Source organism: Puccinia triticina, chromosome 14A, assembly GCF_026914185.1.
Source record: "Puccinia triticina chromosome 14A, complete sequence".
Classification (NCBI taxonomy): domain Eukaryota; kingdom Fungi; phylum Basidiomycota; class Pucciniomycetes; order Pucciniales; family Pucciniaceae; genus Puccinia; species Puccinia triticina.
In genome coordinates, this window is record NC_070571.1 from 3,661,536 (window position 1) to 3,679,466 (window position 17,931).

The window sequence follows — 17,931 nt, forward strand, 5'->3', positions numbered from 1 at the left end:
CAACATCCCAGAAGCAATCTAGTTCACCATTTCTGAGATTTTCAACGGTTGAATCAACATATAGCAAGATGTGTCTCTGGAAAACTATAAGAAGAAGAATCATATTTACGCCTCAAGTCATTATGTTCACTTGGATTTAAGGAAAGAATTTGTACAAGACTCAAAAATCTGGTTATGATTGATTTATATGTTGGGTAGAAGAGGGAGTTGACATGCAAGTTGATTTCAAATTTGAATTTTTACTTCAAGTTTGTTGGGCGGAATGGGGTCTTTGAATGGTGCTGATGTTTAAAGAGAGTATCATTTTTTATCTGGCTGGTAGTGGCTGAGCCTGTGTTTAAATTGAAGCAGACTGTTTGAAAATTTCATAGTTAAGTTCCATTTGAGAATGATGAATGCATGCATTGGCAATCCCCAATTCAGTCCATTTAAAATGATCAGGGATGTGAGATCTCTCTTCTAATTTATTGGCAGAAATGGGCTTTGGGTATGAGGTGGAGTGGCTCTACCATTTGCTGGTTGATTCTTGAAATGGCAACATATAATATTTACACCCTTGGAAGTGGGTGGTGTAGCCACCTTGGAATATAGTTGCAAATTCTTTTTGTGTGCCGTAACTGGCTCCCTGAAGCAAATTTTCCAAATTTTCTTTTTTTGGTGGGGATTTAAGGGCAAGCCATGCACAAGTGAATTGAGGCATGTTGAATCACCCTGAATTCCAACTTCCACTGCACATGGATCTTTCAGAAAAAAAATATGGATTGATTCAATTCAGAATGAGGATTAACAATTTTCAAGATACTCAAGGTGTGAATTCTGAATCCGTGAGTTGTTTTGTAGTGAATTAGATGCCAAGTTTATAAAAAAACTGTCTTTCCAGAAGGATCACATTTTTTCTGGTTTACTGCACCATTTTCTTCTCCCTGATTCAAGAAATATTTTTAAATAAAGAAAAAAAATAACATATCTGACTTAAACTTGACATTGCTTCAAAGTTTGAGCCTGAACTACTGTTGATTAGTCTGGAATTTGGGAATTGCTGTCTTCCCAAGTTGTGTTAGTAGTTTTTTCCTCTTCAGACTTCTGTCTATTGTAGAAGTAGAGTAATTTTTTGAATTAAATTTTTGACTTCTTTTGGTTTTGAAGCGGTTGACTTGAATTGGCGTGTGCCACACTAACATACGCCCGTACGTTTGTGTGACAACGGGGAGTCCTACACTGCGAGCCTCCTCGGAGAGGCTTATGTAATAAGCTCCTCAACTGGCTGGGTGGATCTCTTCAACCCACACTCCAATTGATGGCCGACCATCGGGTGGAGTACACACTCCGCTCAATGAACAGCAATCGAGCGGAGTATACATCCCACCCAATGACCGGGCGTCAACTGGGGTTTGTACTCCACTAATGATGACCGGCCATCGAGTCCTGTGCACACCACTTGATGACCGGCCATCAAGCGGCGTTCTGGGGTTTAATGCCGCTCAATGGCCATTGAGTGGAGTACATACCCCACTCAATGCCCAAGTGCTCCCCCCTCAATGACCTGTCTGTACAGGTCATCGAGAGGACATGTGACTCCCCTCGATGGCTGGCACAGACCGGTCATTGAGAGGAGATGTTACTCCCCTCAATGGCTGGTACGGACCGGTCATTGAGAGGAATTATTCCCCTTGATGACCTGTATTGACCGGTCATCAAGAGGTGTAAGTCCCCTCGATGACCGGCACAGACTGATGATCATCGAGGGGAGGTGTTACTCCTCTTGATGACCCGTATAGACCGGTCATCGAGAGGTGGGAGTGCCCTTGATGACCGGCACAGACTAGTCATCAAGGGGAGGTGTTACTCCTCTCGATGACCTGGACGGACATCAAGGGGAGAGAGGAGTAACACGTCCTCTTGATGACCGGTCTGTACCGGTCATCAAGAGGTGTGAGTCCCCTCAATGACCGGCACAATCCGGTCATCGAGAGGTTTGAGTCCCCTCAATGACCGGCACGGACCATTCATCGAGAGGAGGTGTGTTGAATCTCCTTGATGCCGGTCTGTACCGGTCATTGGGGGGAATCACACCTCTTGATGACCTGTACAAACCTGTCATTGAGGTGTGACTCCCTTCAATGACCATCATGGGCCAGTCATCGAGAGGAGGTGTGAACCTCCTCAATCCAGGTCTGTACTGGTCATCGGGGGGAATCACTCCTCTCAATACCTGTACACACCGGTCATCGAGAGGTGTGAGTCCCCTCGATGAACGGCATGGACCAGTCATTGAGAGGAGATTCCACTCCAATTAACTTTTTTTTTCTTTTGCCCCTGTGGTGTACCGGTGATCAAGAGGTGTCAGCGGGCATCCGGGTGGGCCAGACAGGGTGTGTACATAGTATACCCTGCTTGGCTGGGGTTCAACTTGAGTCCCATATGCACTCCAGCTCTGGCTGGAGGCCCAGCTCTGGCTGGAGAGCTCTGCACTCTCCTTTCAGGGAGGAGAAATATCATGAATGGAGTGCTGGGGATATGCACTCTAATTTTATGGAGTGGGACTCACCGGCACTCAATACATTTGCTGGCCACTGCAGCTCTTTGTGGTGCACTCCAAAGACTCTTGAGTCCCTGGTCCTACACTCCAGCCAACTTGGAGTATTATACTCTGTACTCCAACAATCATTGGAGCGCGCACTCCATACATTCACTTGTGAAGTGCTTTTGGGATTTTTTTGGAGTGTACTTAGGCTGACCCAAAAAAATACCAAAACATGAATCAGAGCAATCTACAGGGTATGGGTATACACAGAGGTCAAAAATCAGGTCAAAAAATTCATATGTTTGGTCAATATTGTGGATCAAGTCCACCTGATCACAGTTGGGCTTAGTTTCAGCATAGGTATGGTGTATGTTCTACATGTAACTTCCACAATACATCCCATACAATTCCAGTTAGGATCCGGTTAGATTGCGCCTGACATCAACCATTCTTTGAACAAAGATCAGACCAACTTCAAACCAACTTCGAACCAGTACCTTACAAGGTTTGGACCAAACCTCGGCATGAATTGAGAGAAGGCACTTGTAAACAGGTGCTGAGTAAACATCTGTGGTGTGCATAATTGATTTTATGACAATTGGCTTTTCACTTTTGTGTTATGTATATTATTATGTGATTTATAATATCACACCGGGCGTCCAAACGGGGCCTAAGTCCGAAGGTGGAGGCGCTTTGCGGAGGGGCTTATGCGGTTCCGTTGATTTAGGTCTGAGAGCAATGCCCAAAACCACCATGCCCCACAAATGTTTATGGTGTTCAAAATTGCATAAGATGTGTTTACATAACAGCATAACATGTGATTTTGGCTGGGAGATGTCAGTGTACATAAAACTTAAAGTGACATCTCCCAGACAAAATTGCAGCTTATGCTGTTATGTAAAAAAATCTTATGCAATTTTGAACACCATAGTTGCTATAGCTCTGCGACCTGCCATGAACCCATCAATATTTTTTGATAATCTGAAAGCTGTGGATCTTTCCTAATTTTTGACGCACTAAAATCAACATAGCTCCTCCTGCTTTGCTCAGAACACCTTGTTGAAGATGGTGGACTGCAAAAGCCAACCCAAGCTCCTTAAAACAGCATCTCTAGTGCAAATCCATAAGTTGCCTTGAGAAAAAAAACTGGCAGCTATCCAGGACTAACATCAAACAATGTCAAATGCTATTTCACATTCCCATTGATGTACATACCCAATCGTGGCCATCCACTAGGACCCTGGCTGTTGTTCCAAAATATGGTTTTATTTTCTATTTCTATATTTTCTCATGATCTTACACATTTGCTCTCACACTATTTACATATACATAGTGTATTATGGTTTTATTATCTCATCAACCAAAGTATGTACTTACAATTACTATACATAGTCTCTCTTCATGAAATATATGTCCCTTGGGGGAGTTTTCTTCGTCTCACTCAGATATTAGGATTCATAGCTCTACACTGGCAAGCGCGGTACACATGAAAATCAATTCAAAAATTGTGGGATTCATACATTTTTAAAAGACATTTTTGGCTTTTCTTGCCAACATTTACCACATGTTGAGGAGAAATTAGCAGTACATTATTCTGCCTTTAAGCCTACATGTGCCCATCTTTTCAGAATCCATTTATCATGTTTGGTTGTGAGCCAAAGTGGCTTTAAACATTCATACATTTTCATGTGTACCCTCTGGCTGCGCTTGCCAGGGTCCTCATCCACTGTTGGCGTTCAATGCGGAGATGATGGCGGTGGACGAGACAATCAAACAGGCCCTCTGGATCCGCGACCTGCTCAAATCCCTGCTTGGCGCCAGCCTCACCATCCGTCGGCACACACGTCCATGTTGGCGCGACTATCCTGTTGAGAATAGCTGACCATCCCACTATTTGCGCCGGACTTGCTGTCCTCACCTGGATCCCTCCCACAGACCAACTCGCCAACATCCTCACCAAGCCGCTTCCAAAGACGTCCTTTGACCTCCTTGCGCCCAAAGTTCCGAGGGCGACCAACTGGCCTTGTCCCCTTCCTCTTGATTCCTTGACCACCCTCAGAGTCCACCACCTGATTGCCATGAGAATATATTGATTGCCTGTCAAGAGAGCCCGCCGCCTGAGTACCTTGAGATTCCGTTGCTTGCCTGTCTGGAGATTTCGCCCCCTGAGCACCTTGAGAGTTTAACTTTGCCACTTGATTGGCTTTCTTCTGAAGATCTGCTGCCTTCTTGGCCGCTTGTCAATGTTCCTTTTGTTTTTGCTCTCTTTTGGCACTGGTTTGACAGATCTGAGACCTTTGGAAAGGTGCAGGATGCTTGTGGGAACATGCATTTGCCCCATTTCAATCCAAATCCCGAGGGAGCCAAATCAAAAAACAATGATGCCTCGGCTATTTTAGCGAGCATGAGGTTTTTTTTACTACATGCCTTGTATCTTGAGTTTGGGAGGGAGAAAAATAAAGATGAAGGTGGCAGGGGATAGCCAGGCTTCTAATGATTCTAAGTGTAAATGTAGAGGGTGATTAAACAAAGATGGCACCACGCAGGGGCCTTAGCATAAAAAAGGAAGGATTATCAACATTTCTCTCAGGCAAATTTCACCAATAAGGTGTAAGTCCCTCCCAGAGGGAGGCCTTTGGCCTCCCTTGGGAGGTACTTAGTTAAGTTAGAGGAAAGCCCCTATGGAACACAGTAACAAAAATGTATGAATTTTTGGTCAAAAAACAAAAAACGTACGCACCCCAGATGTATGAATGGGAAATTTGGCAGATAAGGTACTCACCCCAATTGTATGAAGTTTTTTGGGGGACAAGGGGGGTAGTAACCAAAAATGTATGAGAATTAAAAGAATTTGAACAACTAAAATATGTATTGCTTGTTAGAAATGAAACTACAAATGCTTAAGAGCTAAACATAAATAGTGCAAAACTATTTATACCTGAAAGCAGATTAAGTACTGCCTGAGCTGTGGGGCTGAGTGAGGTTGTTCTTGGTTGAAAGAGGGAGATGGGCTTTGAGAGAATGGTTTGCACAAAGATCGGAGTGCGTGAGACGAGCCTGCATGACCGGCACCAGTCCTTGCAGATTCAGCTTCCGTTTCCTCTTTCTTTTTTCTGTCTGTCTGTTTCTACTCACGGGTATGTCTCTGCTATCTTAGTAGCTTGAGTTTATCCTGGCGAAATAGGTTTGCTGAATCTGAAGCTGCTTAACAAACATGGTTCATCTAAGTCAGCTTGCTGTCTTTTTCCTTTCTGTCTGTTTGATGGAAATATCCACTGGGCTTACACGTAGCTGTTGCTTCCGCGATCCTGTCAAGCAGGTCTGGGTTGAGCTTGGGTCTGAGACGTTTGGCGAGCGATCTTTAACAAAAGAAGGTTCAGTCAGTCTCAGGATGAGATCTGCTTTTGCCTGGGCTCAGGTACGTACAAGGTTGGGAATCTTGTTTGTTCTGTTTGCTGGGCTTTGACCGTTAAGGTTCTCGCTGATGCTGCTTGCGTAATTGACGGAGCGATATACTTTAGCTGTCTGTGCCTGGGTTAGGTCTTGGTCTGGGTTGCAAAAGGGCTTGCCTTTCTTTGAAACTGGGTCTGTGTCTTGGCTTAGCCAGGATAGCTTTTTTGCTGGTTGCTGCGGGTCCTCCGCTGTATTCCTACAAGAATGAGGATATGATGCCAGGGTTTTTTTTGCACCCCCCCCCCCCCCCCTATATTGGTCCAGCTCTTCCTGTATCAACCACATATCCCAATTGCGGCTGGTTTCTACACTTCCTTGCCAAGTTCAGGGATTTTTGTGCATCTTGAAGTAGCACATCTGCACCATTTATTCCCAGTCACCAAAGGCTTAAATATTACAGATGCTGGTGGGAATTGTATATCCATCTCCCAGAGATTACATCCTCTTCTTCTTACAATGTCTCAAATTGCTTTTCTAGAACACTGGCAGAATAAATTTTTGAAGATAAAAGCTCTCAAAAAAGCAATAAAAATGTAGATGGAGAGTGACAATCAGTTGTTGATGATAGTCTATGCAGTTTTCTACTTGAATGTGAAATTTAAAATATCTTCTTCCATTTTTTACCTTTGTCACTGCTCCTCTGGGTATGTAGCAGAAATGGCTACTCAAAAAGTATTTTTGGGAGTAATTCTTCATGCCCACGGCAAAAAAAATGTACGCACAAAATTTGTATTATTTTCTGAAAAAGCTCTGCACCTACACACGAAACGTGTATGAATGGGCTCCAAAAATGTATGAATTTTTTAAAAATCTTGGAATTTAGGTTACTGTGTTCCATAGGGGCTTTCCAGGGTCCTGGTCCTCTGCACTCCAGCCCCGGGAGACTTGGTGAGGAAACTTAGCTGAGTGCAAGCGTGGCGCGTAGTGTCTCCGACACTTTGAGCCTCTCAAAAAAGGAAAATATTTACGGGACTCAGCAGCCCAACTTACAAGCATGGGCCAACCTTAGGTCTGAAACACACAACTCTGCTCTCTTTCTCAGGCCAAATCATAGCTTCGATTGGTTTAATTCAGCTCATGCTATCATGGGGACTAATGGGTCTGTTGAAATTAAGAAGAGCCCGAAAGATTGAGGTTGATATGAAGTTGAGGAAATTGAAGAAAAGTTATGCGCAGGGAAGAGCAAGGCAGATCCAGACATGTACCATGAAAGGAAAGGACATGAGTGAGGTTACGAATCAAAATGTTCCATTTGCCCGCTTCAGTGTCCACCTGTATGATGTCCTGGGCCATTTAATCCGCTGTCGCCATCAACATATTTGGAATGGATTTCGGTGGTGGATGGGATGTGGTTGTTGCTGTAAACATCGGCGGATTGGACTACTGCAATGGTGACCAAAAGGAGAGCCAGGAGGGAACCGATTCCGCGGAAGTGCTGCATCCTGATGATGATCTTGGTGCTCTGGGGACACGGGTGCAAAGAGATGTCAGTCGAAGGCTACTATCAAGCTTGAACAAGAATCAAGAGCAAGACATGACTCACGCGATTGCAAAGAGTGAGGCTGATGGTAATATTAATGAGTGTGTCGGTACTGAAGGTGATGAAAGTTGATGATGGTTTCCCCTTTACGCCAGTATTTATGCCCCATGAGGGTCGATAGGGGTCGATGCGCTCCGGCCCACGCAACAAGTCATCCTTCCCATGAACTGAGTCTGCGCTAGCCTCCGCTCACACAACTCAGTCTCACTTGCAGCCGGTAAACAGAGGATCTTAACTACAGCCCGATTTCGGCAGTTGAAGTGTTTTCTTGTCTTGGAGGCTCACATGTTCGGGGACACCAATCATTGGAAATGGAGGGTATTCTTTCAGGCAGCTGACGAACAGCTGACATACCCGGTCCTGCTACTGGCAGAGAGACTGTCAACTCTACGTGGGTAAGTAAAATTTTCTGCACACCAAGGAAGTGCCTCACTGTCGACGTTTGCCGCGCAACCTGGCCCGCCGACGGAGGCTTGCAGCCAGTGTGTCAAGCACGCGCCAGAAATCTGTCGCATGTCTGACGTGCAGCAGCAGCAGGGGCAGGCCGTTGCCAGACTGCCCTGGCCCAAATATTTTTTTGAATACAACGGACGGGGCATCAGTGCGATCAGCGGACGATGTCTTCCGCTGGGTTCGGGAGGATGGAAATGCGGGGAAGCCGGGGCTGTTCGGCCGCGAACTGGGACTGGCACGCATGTCAGCGGCAGGCAAAAGCAGCTGGTGAAATCATCTACCCAACGACGCGATGTTGCGGTCAACTGAGCCCAGAAGACATGCGGCGCTTTGCCATCGCCCAGCGTTCTCTCGGTAATGCTAGTCTCAATTCAGAATTGCTGGAAGACTAAAATAGGACAGATTATCCGGCCACAAGGACCGTAATTGAGCACAATACAGGGGATCCAGGCTTGATCAACAGTGGATTGATTGAGTGGGCCCAAGAAGACATAAATATGTGAAGAAAATGGAGATGTTTGGAGCAGTAGGTCAACATGCATTCCCGTGTCTAATTACCCGAACTACAGCAAACCATGATCAAGACAAAGCCGGAAGGAGGAAACTGACATATAAAAAAAGGAAACTCCAAGAAGAAAAAAACGGGACAGCTAACAAGATAATTACGAAATGAATGTGTATGTACAAAGGATGGATGTTTGGGGGATCGTACAAAGCTTACAGGGACAGAAAGACGATCCTCATGAATGGGAGAACTGAGAAGCGAGTGCAACAGGGCAAGAAGGAAGCAGAGCCGGCCGCGGAGATTCCTGGTCTGGAAGGAGCTACGTCACACCCACCAAGGGGCCTGGCTATCACTTGTGGAAGGTGACGGGCGTGCCGGCGCAGAACATGCTGCGTCCGCCGACGCTCTCGGTGAGGTTGAAGCTGAGATGGCAGAAGGACTGAGGACAAGCGGAGAGAGTCAGCGCGCGGATTGCCGGATGCCGGAGGATGCGGGCCGATGACTCACGGAGGCCAGAGTGTGGAAGTGGTAGGTGTAAGCCGAGCGCCGATTGCTGTGGATCGGGCAGGACGCGTACTGTGCAAGCGCCGCGGATGCAGAGAGGGTCAGCAGGGTCCTGGACACACGGACGGGGTCTTGCGGGGACGGGCTCAACATTGCAGGCGTCGAAGCTCTGGCCCGAGTACGCGTAGGCGCCATCGGCGTCCAGGGCGACTACCGAGCTGCGGGGATGGTCTGAGCTGAGCGAGGTCTCGAAGACGAACTGGATGGTGTAGTTGCTAGAGGTACCGAGCCCGAACGGGCGTCAGAAGATGTGTATGTATGCATGGATAGTGCTGGGGAGGGGCACTGACCTGCCCTTGACGAAGGTGCAGGGATCGTCGGGGGAGGCTCGCTGGCACGGCGTGATGGTCATCGACTCGACGGAGCCATAGACCTTGTAATCGGGCGCAGGACAGTCGGTGAAGCGGACGGTGTTGCTGCTGTCGGGCGGGATGATCGCCTGGTCCTGGCTGTCGACGAGTGCGGATGACTGGACGAGGAAGGGGGGCGGCTGGGCCGGGGGGAGCGCGCTCCGGGCGCAGCCGGCCAGGAGGAGCACGGCCGCTGCTAGGCTGCTGGTTCCTGCGCTCTTCATCTCCGTCGGTGTCTGGCGTCGTCCGCAAAGCTGGAGGCGAGATGGTGAGGGGGTTTTCAAGGTGTGTGTTGGGTGCGGAAGAGTTGGTTCGGCTTGGTGAGCCTCGTTGTTTGCTCTGCCAGGTGGATGTGTGTCTGCTCGACAGGCTTGGGAGTGGGCCGCATGTGCGTGTACACGCTGACGCCATCATGAGATATGTACAGCAGCTGTATTATCTCATGGCCATCACCCTCCCAGCCGTAATAACAGCAGGCCGAGCCCGGCGGAACCGGCACCCCGGTCCACCGGCGAGGCTCCTCACGGCCGCCGAGTGTCGATGTGGATTCCATCGGGGCTGCCCGCGCATCCATCCAAGCGCTGCAAGAGCTGTCCCACATCCGCGTTATCGCTGGCCCAGCACGCTTCCTCCCCGCAGTGGACGGAGGAAGGTGGCGCATGCCCACTGCTTTCCCGATGCGGACACGCCATCCGGCCGCTCGTCTTGCGGCGCCGGGCTGCGCGCTGCCGCGGGCTGTTGGGGCGCATCCTCGTCAGGTATTAGGCGTGGGGCGGCCGGGCGAACCAAAAGACGGCACGCCCGCGAGGCGCATCGGAGCCAGTATCGACGGCGGAACCAATATAAATGCCTGGTGGGATTGGCGCTGGTTGGGAGTTCCGGGGCGAGGATATGTGCAGACGGGGACGACCATCGCCTGGCCGGCTGTTTGGGGGTGCTGGTGCTTGCTGGGGACATCGAGGCTGCGATCCGTCCATAGAGACAAATATAAGGGGTGCCCGATACATGCAGCCCGTAAACGGGCCGGGTGGGGGCCGAAATACCGTGCCCAAAGTGAAGACTTTTTGGTCCAAGGTGATCCAATCAATCGAGATGCTCGATGGACCAGTCTAATGAATGATCTACCAACTACTGGGAAGCGCATCAGCAAACAAAGAGATGAGCGCCAAATGGACAAGAGGAAACGGGCGTAGAACTGCACGATCGGCCGGCTGACCTATTTACTTTCTTCTCCTTCCTGTCCAACATTCAATACCCTCTTTCAAGAAAAGAAGTTCATCCACCTCAGCACGACAAACAGAAGCAGCTGTTTAATGAACTCATCTTTGACAAAAGGTTACTATCTTGTACATGATTCTGGATGTCATTGAGGCTTTTGAATTGAAAAGACAGTCACCATTCGAATGATGTGAGGTGGTTTGGAAAGGAGGGAAGAGGCATTGCTTTGCAAATGGAGGGCATGCATCCACAGGCGATTGGTGTCCAAAACAACGGGGAACAATAATGAGATTGGAGACAAAGTAGAATCCGAGAAACGACAGGCCGGGAATCAATGATGAGATCAGAAACAAAATGAACACATAAAGCAAGGTCAGGTCGGGTCAGGGGGCTGGCCAAACGAGGCAGAGGAAGATTGGGGGACCTCCTCAGGCTGATGACTGGCTGAACTCTTTCCCAAAATGGCCAATATATCTCTATGAAGTTTCTCGAAATCCTTTGATCCTCTGACGTTGGGATCACGCATGCGTTTGGCAACCTTGTGCGCCCATTCGATGGGACGCTTTTTGGCCTAACAAGGTGTGAACTCGTCCGTCAGCGGTCCAGAGTCGTGTGGATGCCACCATATTTCTCGGTTCGCTGGCGGCACCGGGGATTGCTTGTTCCATCGTGTTGCGTAAGAATGTTTTGATTGGAGGACTTCCCGTCGAGTCTTGAAGCCTCCCAGATCTCAATTTACACACCCAAATTCTTAATTTTTGACAAAAAGGGAAACGTTTTCCTAGCCCTACAGTTCATTACTTTCATGTGCACTGGTTGAGTTTTTGATAGGTGTCTTAATTTAGGATTTAGAGAGGCATCTAGAGCTCTCTAAATGATGACGGGAAGTCATCCATTGATCGGCGGGAAAATGGATGCAAATCCACATGAAGACCCAACGAAATCATCCCAGCTCATCCGCGACGTTGCGCGCATCTTTGTTGTTGAGCGATCAGCATGAACGCGTTGGTGCCGAGTCGGTCTTCGTCGTTGGGGGCAGGCCAGGGAATGGATCGTCGATGCGGAGCGGCTGTCTGGTCGTCCATCATGTTGACCGAGATGTCTCGGGGAAGAAAGCCGGCCCTCGATAGTTCCTGGTGTCCGCTGATGCAGCCCTCGAGGCAGACCGGAGAACCAGCTGTCCAGATGGGGCGCCCGACGTCTTGGAGAACCAAGCGTCTATGGACCCGATTGGCAAAGTGACTTTGTCGACCGCTGCAGACAGCATTGGCGAGTTGGGTCTTCTCGCCGCTCTCAGAATCAATATCCCCCCGAACATAGGACTTGATCTCCACTTGCTGGCTGGCCACGTGCACGGATTCATGATCATGATCTCGCACCACACGAGGAGCGTCTTTTTCCGTCACGTCGCGAAGCATGCTACCTTCCTCATGATGTTCTAGCGGCTGCCACGCTTCATCAGAAATGTTTGCTCTTGTCTCCAGCGAGAGGCGCTTCCCAGCAGGCTGTCCCCCGTCCGATCGGAAGATGGGGCGGTCGATTATACGAGTGCGTGAGTGCCGGCCTGGGCTCCAATTGCCCCAGTGCAACGCCCTCGATGCCCAACAAAGGCTGGATCAAAGCTGAGCAGTTGCTCGACACATGTCACTAAACACAACACGAGATCGAACAGCTTTCTGCGTTTTCTTGGTCTGCTTTGACGTCAACGAATTCGCAGCCAATCGTTCCGTATCAACCAGCCAGAGCTGCATCCAAGCTCCGCAGATAGTGCAAGCCCAACGAAAAGCCCCGGGTGGGCTGAGCTTCGAAGATCCCGTGGACGTATTCGACCATGCGAACAGCAGCTTGTCGGGCATCCGAGTGGTCCTTCTTGGGCTTGACAGGGACCAGAACGCCTTCAAAGTCGTTTTTTGCGCAATGCCGGGACATGATCGCACTATTCGACATGCGTATCGCAGCAGGGTCCTCCAAATGCTTGGTAGGATGGGTCTGCCAAGTACGACGATCCTGAATGGTCGGGCTCTGGTTGTCCAACTGGACCAAGAACGAAGTGATCCAGGCCAACATAGAATCGTTTGATGGTCCTTTGTACTATTGATCAATAAAGCTTTCGTCGGGCTCCAGGCGGAAAGCGGGATGGATGTTGCTGACGAAACGCTCCACCAAGGCTGGGACATTGGAGGACATCAGGTCGTTCGATTTATCCAGCCGGCGCGAAGGATTGACGGGGCTGGCTGCGGTGCCGGTCCTCGTCGGGACCGAATGCAAGAATTCCAAAGACGGCGGGGTGCGGCCGGAGCTTAGGTGGAGGAGGTCGTACAATTCGCCGTTGGGTTTGGGCTCGTTGGCGAGGATGGGCGCGACGAAACGCTTGCAAGTGTCGAAGGAACCCGCAGAATGAGACGGATGACATCTCGACACCGGCGGGTCAAGCAGCCAAGGATAACCTGACTCAACGACGCTTCCTTTGATTTTTTTCTCCAAGCAAAGGGATCTGTTTGCTGCCTTCTGTACAAGAATGAGTATGAGATGGTCATTCTTGATTCGATGCAGGGAGTGCGTTGCTCACCGCTGTCACCAAGCGTGAAGAACTCTTCGACGGTGGTGATCTCTCTGGAAGTGAGCTGGTTGCGCCGACTGTTGCAGAGAGGGTTGCCAGTGGACCGAGCCATGATGCTGGGGTGGGATGAGGGCTGTGTCGAGGCCTATGTGTGGGCTCTGCTTACTGCCAAAACGTTTGTAGGAGCCGCTGGTAGGTGATCGGGTTTCTACATATTTGAAAGAGAGCCCGACTTCGACTGAGGAGGCCGGCGCAGCTCGGTGTCCACGAGAGCCGTCGGTCGAGCCAGCACCGCGTCTTGGGCAAGCCGGGAGGGCGCACGCCGGCCGGCCGCGATGTTCCTGGTTTGTTGCAATGGTCAGGCCTCGGAGAGCTTTTGGCACATTCGCTGGATCCGGAAGACGCGGATGTGTGGGCCAAGCAGTTCATGCTGAGCGCCTCCTGTTTTACAGATGCTTATATGTTCCCGCCGCTGCGCGAGTGGTCCGGTGGCCCATCTACGATATCTCGAGCAAAGTTTCCGTCGCAAGCTTATCGGCGGCATAATAAACGCCGGCCGGCCGGGCTCGGCACCCGGACACATTAAGGACGGTTTATTACCCGCAAAGGATGTCCCGGGGGTTACGAGGTCTGACGAGGTGCGATTGGCGGTCGCGCCCCCGTGTGTGTCCAGCAGCAACAAGGTTGAATAGCGTTGGAGACGGAGCGTGTGGGTGCAGATCGATCGGCTTGGCCTGGCTCGACCAAGCCTTGCTCCCTGGAAACTCCTCCCGCCCTTCCGACGATCCTCAAAGACATAGCCTAGCCCATGTCTGGAAATGTGCATGCTGGCCGTCCTGCGGAGCGCGGTGCCGACCTCGGCCGCGGCCGGGGTGCAGACAAACATTTGGCAGTCGTTGATCGACAGCCTAGAGACTTATGAGAGGAGTCTTGATCAGACACACAAACACCTCTTGATAGGACCAGTGGGACACCAGGGCAGCGACGGGCACCAGGACATGGGCACGCCGGCACCCAGCCAGGGTGGCCAGAGCTCCCCCAACCGGCCCCCGCCCAACCGAGCCCATCCCTGCCCCCACACACACACACACGCAGCGTATCTGCTTCGCCCAGCCTTGGCACACTCTCGCTCTGCTGCCCTCCCTGTCTGGATGAGCGCGGTGGCGAGTGGCCAGGAAGCTTGGATGTGCGGGCGTCAGCAGCACGCTCGCCCCGCGATCGTCTGCAAGTCCTCTGGCCCTGTCCCGCCCGTCAATCGTCGCTCGCGCGAGGCCTCAAGCGCAGATTTCAGGATCATCGTCGGCTCTGCGATGGTCTGATGCAGACTATCCTGCACACCCAAGCTATACATAACAAATCGTCAGACGTACTTAAACTCTCCCTCTCCTGGCCTGCGCTCGGACCGGGTGCATCGACCATCTCTCCCCCCAGTAATATCAGCCGCACCTCCCCCCCTCTCTCCCCCTCCCCCCTCTTCCAGCCTTCGCTCCCTCGCCAGCCTACTACGCCCTAATAACAGCAGCCTTCCACAGTCCTCTAGTCCTGCCCAACCCGACCTCCGCTTCCCTTGACCAACCTAATCGATCCTTCATAATACTAGTTTTCTGTCTCTTTCCTTCCTTCTGTCCTTTTTTTTTTGAATACTTTGGCCGCAAAACGCACACAAACAAAACAACTGGGTGGCTTGCTTTTTTAGTATTGTACCTCCAAGTCCAACCTGCAGAGTTCAACACACACACACACACACACACCCGCCCACATCTCGCAGTCGGACTAATCTCTACCGACACCATCCTAGCTTGGGGCCACCCTTGGGACTATTTAAACCAGCCTACGACTTATCTCCGGGTTTGTTTGCCTCCGTTTATCCCACCACTCCTAACAGCCCCTAGCCCGTCCCTCTTCTTGACTTGAATATTATTATCATCATCATCATCCGAAGCTGGTCTTCACTCGTCAATAATCTGCCACGCCGTTCAATCTTCTGACCTATATTTACATCATCCTTTTCCCCATCCGCGTTCTTGGTCTCACAGGCACTCTTCCCCCACCGACCCGCCTCTCTTCATTCGCTGCCCAAAGCGTGTCCTCGCCACCTCACCCAGCAGCCCCCTCCATCTCACCAAGCACCCCCCTCCATCCACCCCACCATGCCCTCAATCCCCGCGATGTTTGGGCTGCTCGCCGTGCTCGTAAGCGTGCTGCATCTGGCTCACGCGAAGCCCGTCCTGCCGCCCTTCGTCGCTCACTCGTATGTCCGCCTGGCCAACCGCGACCAGCCGGCGTCGGGCGCCTCCAGCGACGACAACCAGGTCGCGTTCGCCGTCTGTCCCGCGGCCGGGTACGAGATCCATGGCGAAGTCAACGCTATGACGATCACGCCCTGCCAGCGCGCCGCGCCCACCGACCCGTGCACGTTCATCCGCGGCAGGTAAGACCCCCCTCCCGCGCCTCCCCCGCTTCATCGCGCTCATTTTTCCTGCTTTCCGCGGCCTAGGAACTACACCATCGAGCTCGAGTTCCTGTCCTACCTTGATGCCGAGAACCCTCGGAGCTCGATTGTGGCTGGCGACCCCAAGGAGGGCCCGTACGCGTACTCCGGCCAGAGCTTCGCCGCGTGCAAGGTACATCCTCCTCTCCCCTGTCTCGCGCGCGCACTTCCTCCGTGTTTCTGACGCGTCTCCGCCTCCTTGTCCGCAGTACACCAACTGCCCGATCCACGCCAACGTCGCCTCCACCTACGTATACCATTTCCAGACACTCGCCTCTGTAAGCTCTAACCCGCCGTCGTCTGGCATCCCGTAGAAAGAGAGAACTGACGCGCTCTGCACGCAGGACTTCAACTACCTCACCTTTAACGTCACCAACGACTTCTTCGGCCCCAGTCTGTTCTGCGCCGGCACGCCCATCAACTTCCAGCAACAGCCCTGATCGCCCCCTTCTCCAAAAGCCCCCCTCCCACGGCGCGTTCCCCCGCTTCCATACCTCCGCTTCGAGCCCCAACAAAGGACAGTTTACTTCCCCCCCTCTCGCCTCTTTTGTCTGCCATGTTATCCAGAGACCTACCCCATCCTCACACACATCAGTACCGACCCCCCCCCCCCCCCCCTATAATAATCTTATCTCCTCGCCCATTTGTCCCCCCTCCCCGCCCAAAACTCTTCCCACAGTTGTCCCCTTCTATCCTATTGAAAACGAGAGAGTAATGATCAGTACGCAGATGTTTTATTGTCTCATCCCGCGTGTAAAGCAATCTTCCCGACCTTGCGCCCCTCAGTGCCTGCTGTCTCGTGTGCTCTGTTCCCCTCGCGTCCGCTGTCTGTCCCGCTCTGTCTGGCCCCCGAGGTAACTCATAGTGCTCCCACATCTCTGGGCGATTCGCGGGCCATCTTCTACCGCACTTTTGCCAGGCGGTCGGATGGTGGCCGCCGGTGGCAGAGACGAGACCATCCTGCCAAACGCTCCAGCCCACACTCCCTCACTGCCAGAGCACTTGATCTGGAGATAGGGCACATTTTAGCTCAGTTGACTCCTGCTGACCTTCGGGCCTGCCACGCCCGTCCGGGAGCTCAGCGGAGGCTCTGACAGTGCGGAAGTGTGGGCCCTAGGAGCTCTGGTGCATAGTAAGGCGCTGGGGCCCTGGGCGAGAGTGCTTGGAACAAGAACAAGATTACTTGGTCGGGACAGGGTCTAAGGAGATACAACAAAGATGGCCGGATGATACAGGTACAAATTACAAGAATTAATAGATTTCGCGGATTTATCGTATGTGGCGGGACTAGGCCTGGAGAAAGGAAACGGGATGCAGGTTGTGTCAATATTGGCATTGCAGACAGAAAACGTGAGGAGACAACGAACCGAGTGATCATGAGCATTTTGTTGGGCATCCGAAGCGTCCTTCTTAAACAGACCGCCGCCGAGATAAGGATATCCCATTCCCCAGGCACTGTACGGATTCAACACGCCGTAGTTGAGCAGCGGGCTCATGCCGAAGAGCCCGAAGCTGTCCAGCCCGAGTCCAAGACCCAAGCCCATGTCGTACCCGCCGCAGAAGCCGGTGAGCATGCCGTAGCACTTCGAGTCCGATTGGCCTTTGCCGGCCTGTGCACCGACGTCCGCTCGCGGAGCTAGAACGGGAGTGGATACAGCGGTCTGGAGGAGGGCCAGGAGGCATGCTACTGAGAAGATGGATTGCATGGTGGGTTGGATGGTGCGGAGGTGGAAGATTGGTGGAGTCTAGTGTAGAATCTGGGGTGTGTGTGGATGATGAGAGGAGGAGACTTGATAGCCTCCCTTTATATAGCTTTCTGCTGGCATATCTGCCTACTCACCGCCATCGGCTTGCGGCCGGGATCACACATCACCCTCAGCTGAAGTTAAGAAGTGTGGTTCCCAGTTCGTGTTGTGCGAGTGGTAGAATCTCCCATATGCCCTGTGTATCAACTATCCATAAGGGCGGTATCTCGCGGTGGTTTTGTTCTTGAGAGCTGTTTCAACAAAGCCACCGGAGCATGGCGCCGATAAAAGCGCTCTGTTCAGTTCCCCTTCGCAGTCCCAAGTGCGCAGCCGTGTTCAAACGAACCCGCTTCGGGCTCGCGTTGAATCGAGGGAACAAACTCCGTAAAGCGGTGACGGATGGAGTACTGTCCCCCAACGTGCGGCTCTCATGAACCGGTGAGGATGAGAAGCCGGGCGCCGCCGATCAGGATCCGATTGGCCCCGCGAAGGCATCTTGTGTCAACATCGGCCAGGGATAAACCCAAC

At 51.6% G+C, this 17,931-nt stretch overlaps 4 protein-coding genes across 4 annotated transcripts; 1 reads left to right on the forward strand and 3 right to left on the reverse strand.

Annotated features, from left to right (window-relative positions):
- Nucleotides 1-8,824: 8,824 nt before the first annotated feature.
- On the reverse strand, nt 8,825-9,613 carry PtA15_14A339 (uncharacterized protein; the record flags this gene model as incomplete). Its single annotated transcript, XM_053163044.1, has 4 exons — nt 8,825-8,914; nt 8,983-9,051; nt 9,131-9,254; nt 9,330-9,613. 4 exons carry the CDS (start codon nt 9,611-9,613, stop codon nt 8,825-8,827), a joined length of 567 nt encoding a protein of 188 aa, XP_053027010.1.
- Nucleotides 9,614-9,995: 382 nt separating this feature from the next.
- Nucleotides 9,996-10,346, reverse strand: PtA15_14A340 (uncharacterized protein; the record flags this gene model as incomplete). Its single annotated transcript, XM_053163046.1, has 1 exon — nt 9,996-10,346. The coding sequence occupies one exon, from the start codon at nt 10,344-10,346 to the stop codon at nt 9,996-9,998; it is 351 nt and encodes a 116-aa protein (XP_053027011.1).
- A 3,029-nt stretch (nt 10,347-13,375) lies between these two features.
- Nucleotides 13,376-14,053, reverse strand: PtA15_14A341 (uncharacterized protein; the record flags this gene model as incomplete). Its single annotated transcript, XM_053163047.1, has 2 exons — nt 13,376-13,508; nt 13,551-14,053. The coding sequence occupies 2 exons, from the start codon at nt 14,051-14,053 to the stop codon at nt 13,376-13,378; spliced, it is 636 nt and encodes a 211-aa protein (XP_053027012.1).
- A 1,264-nt stretch (nt 14,054-15,317) lies between these two features.
- PtA15_14A342 (uncharacterized protein) lies at nt 15,318-16,098 on the forward strand (the record flags this gene model as incomplete). The annotated part of the gene is made up of 4 exons (XM_053163048.1): nt 15,318-15,598; nt 15,665-15,791; nt 15,868-15,936; nt 16,003-16,098. The coding sequence occupies 4 exons, from the start codon at nt 15,318-15,320 to the stop codon at nt 16,096-16,098; spliced, it is 573 nt and encodes a 190-aa protein (XP_053027013.1).
- Nucleotides 16,099-17,931: the final 1,833 nt, after the last annotated feature.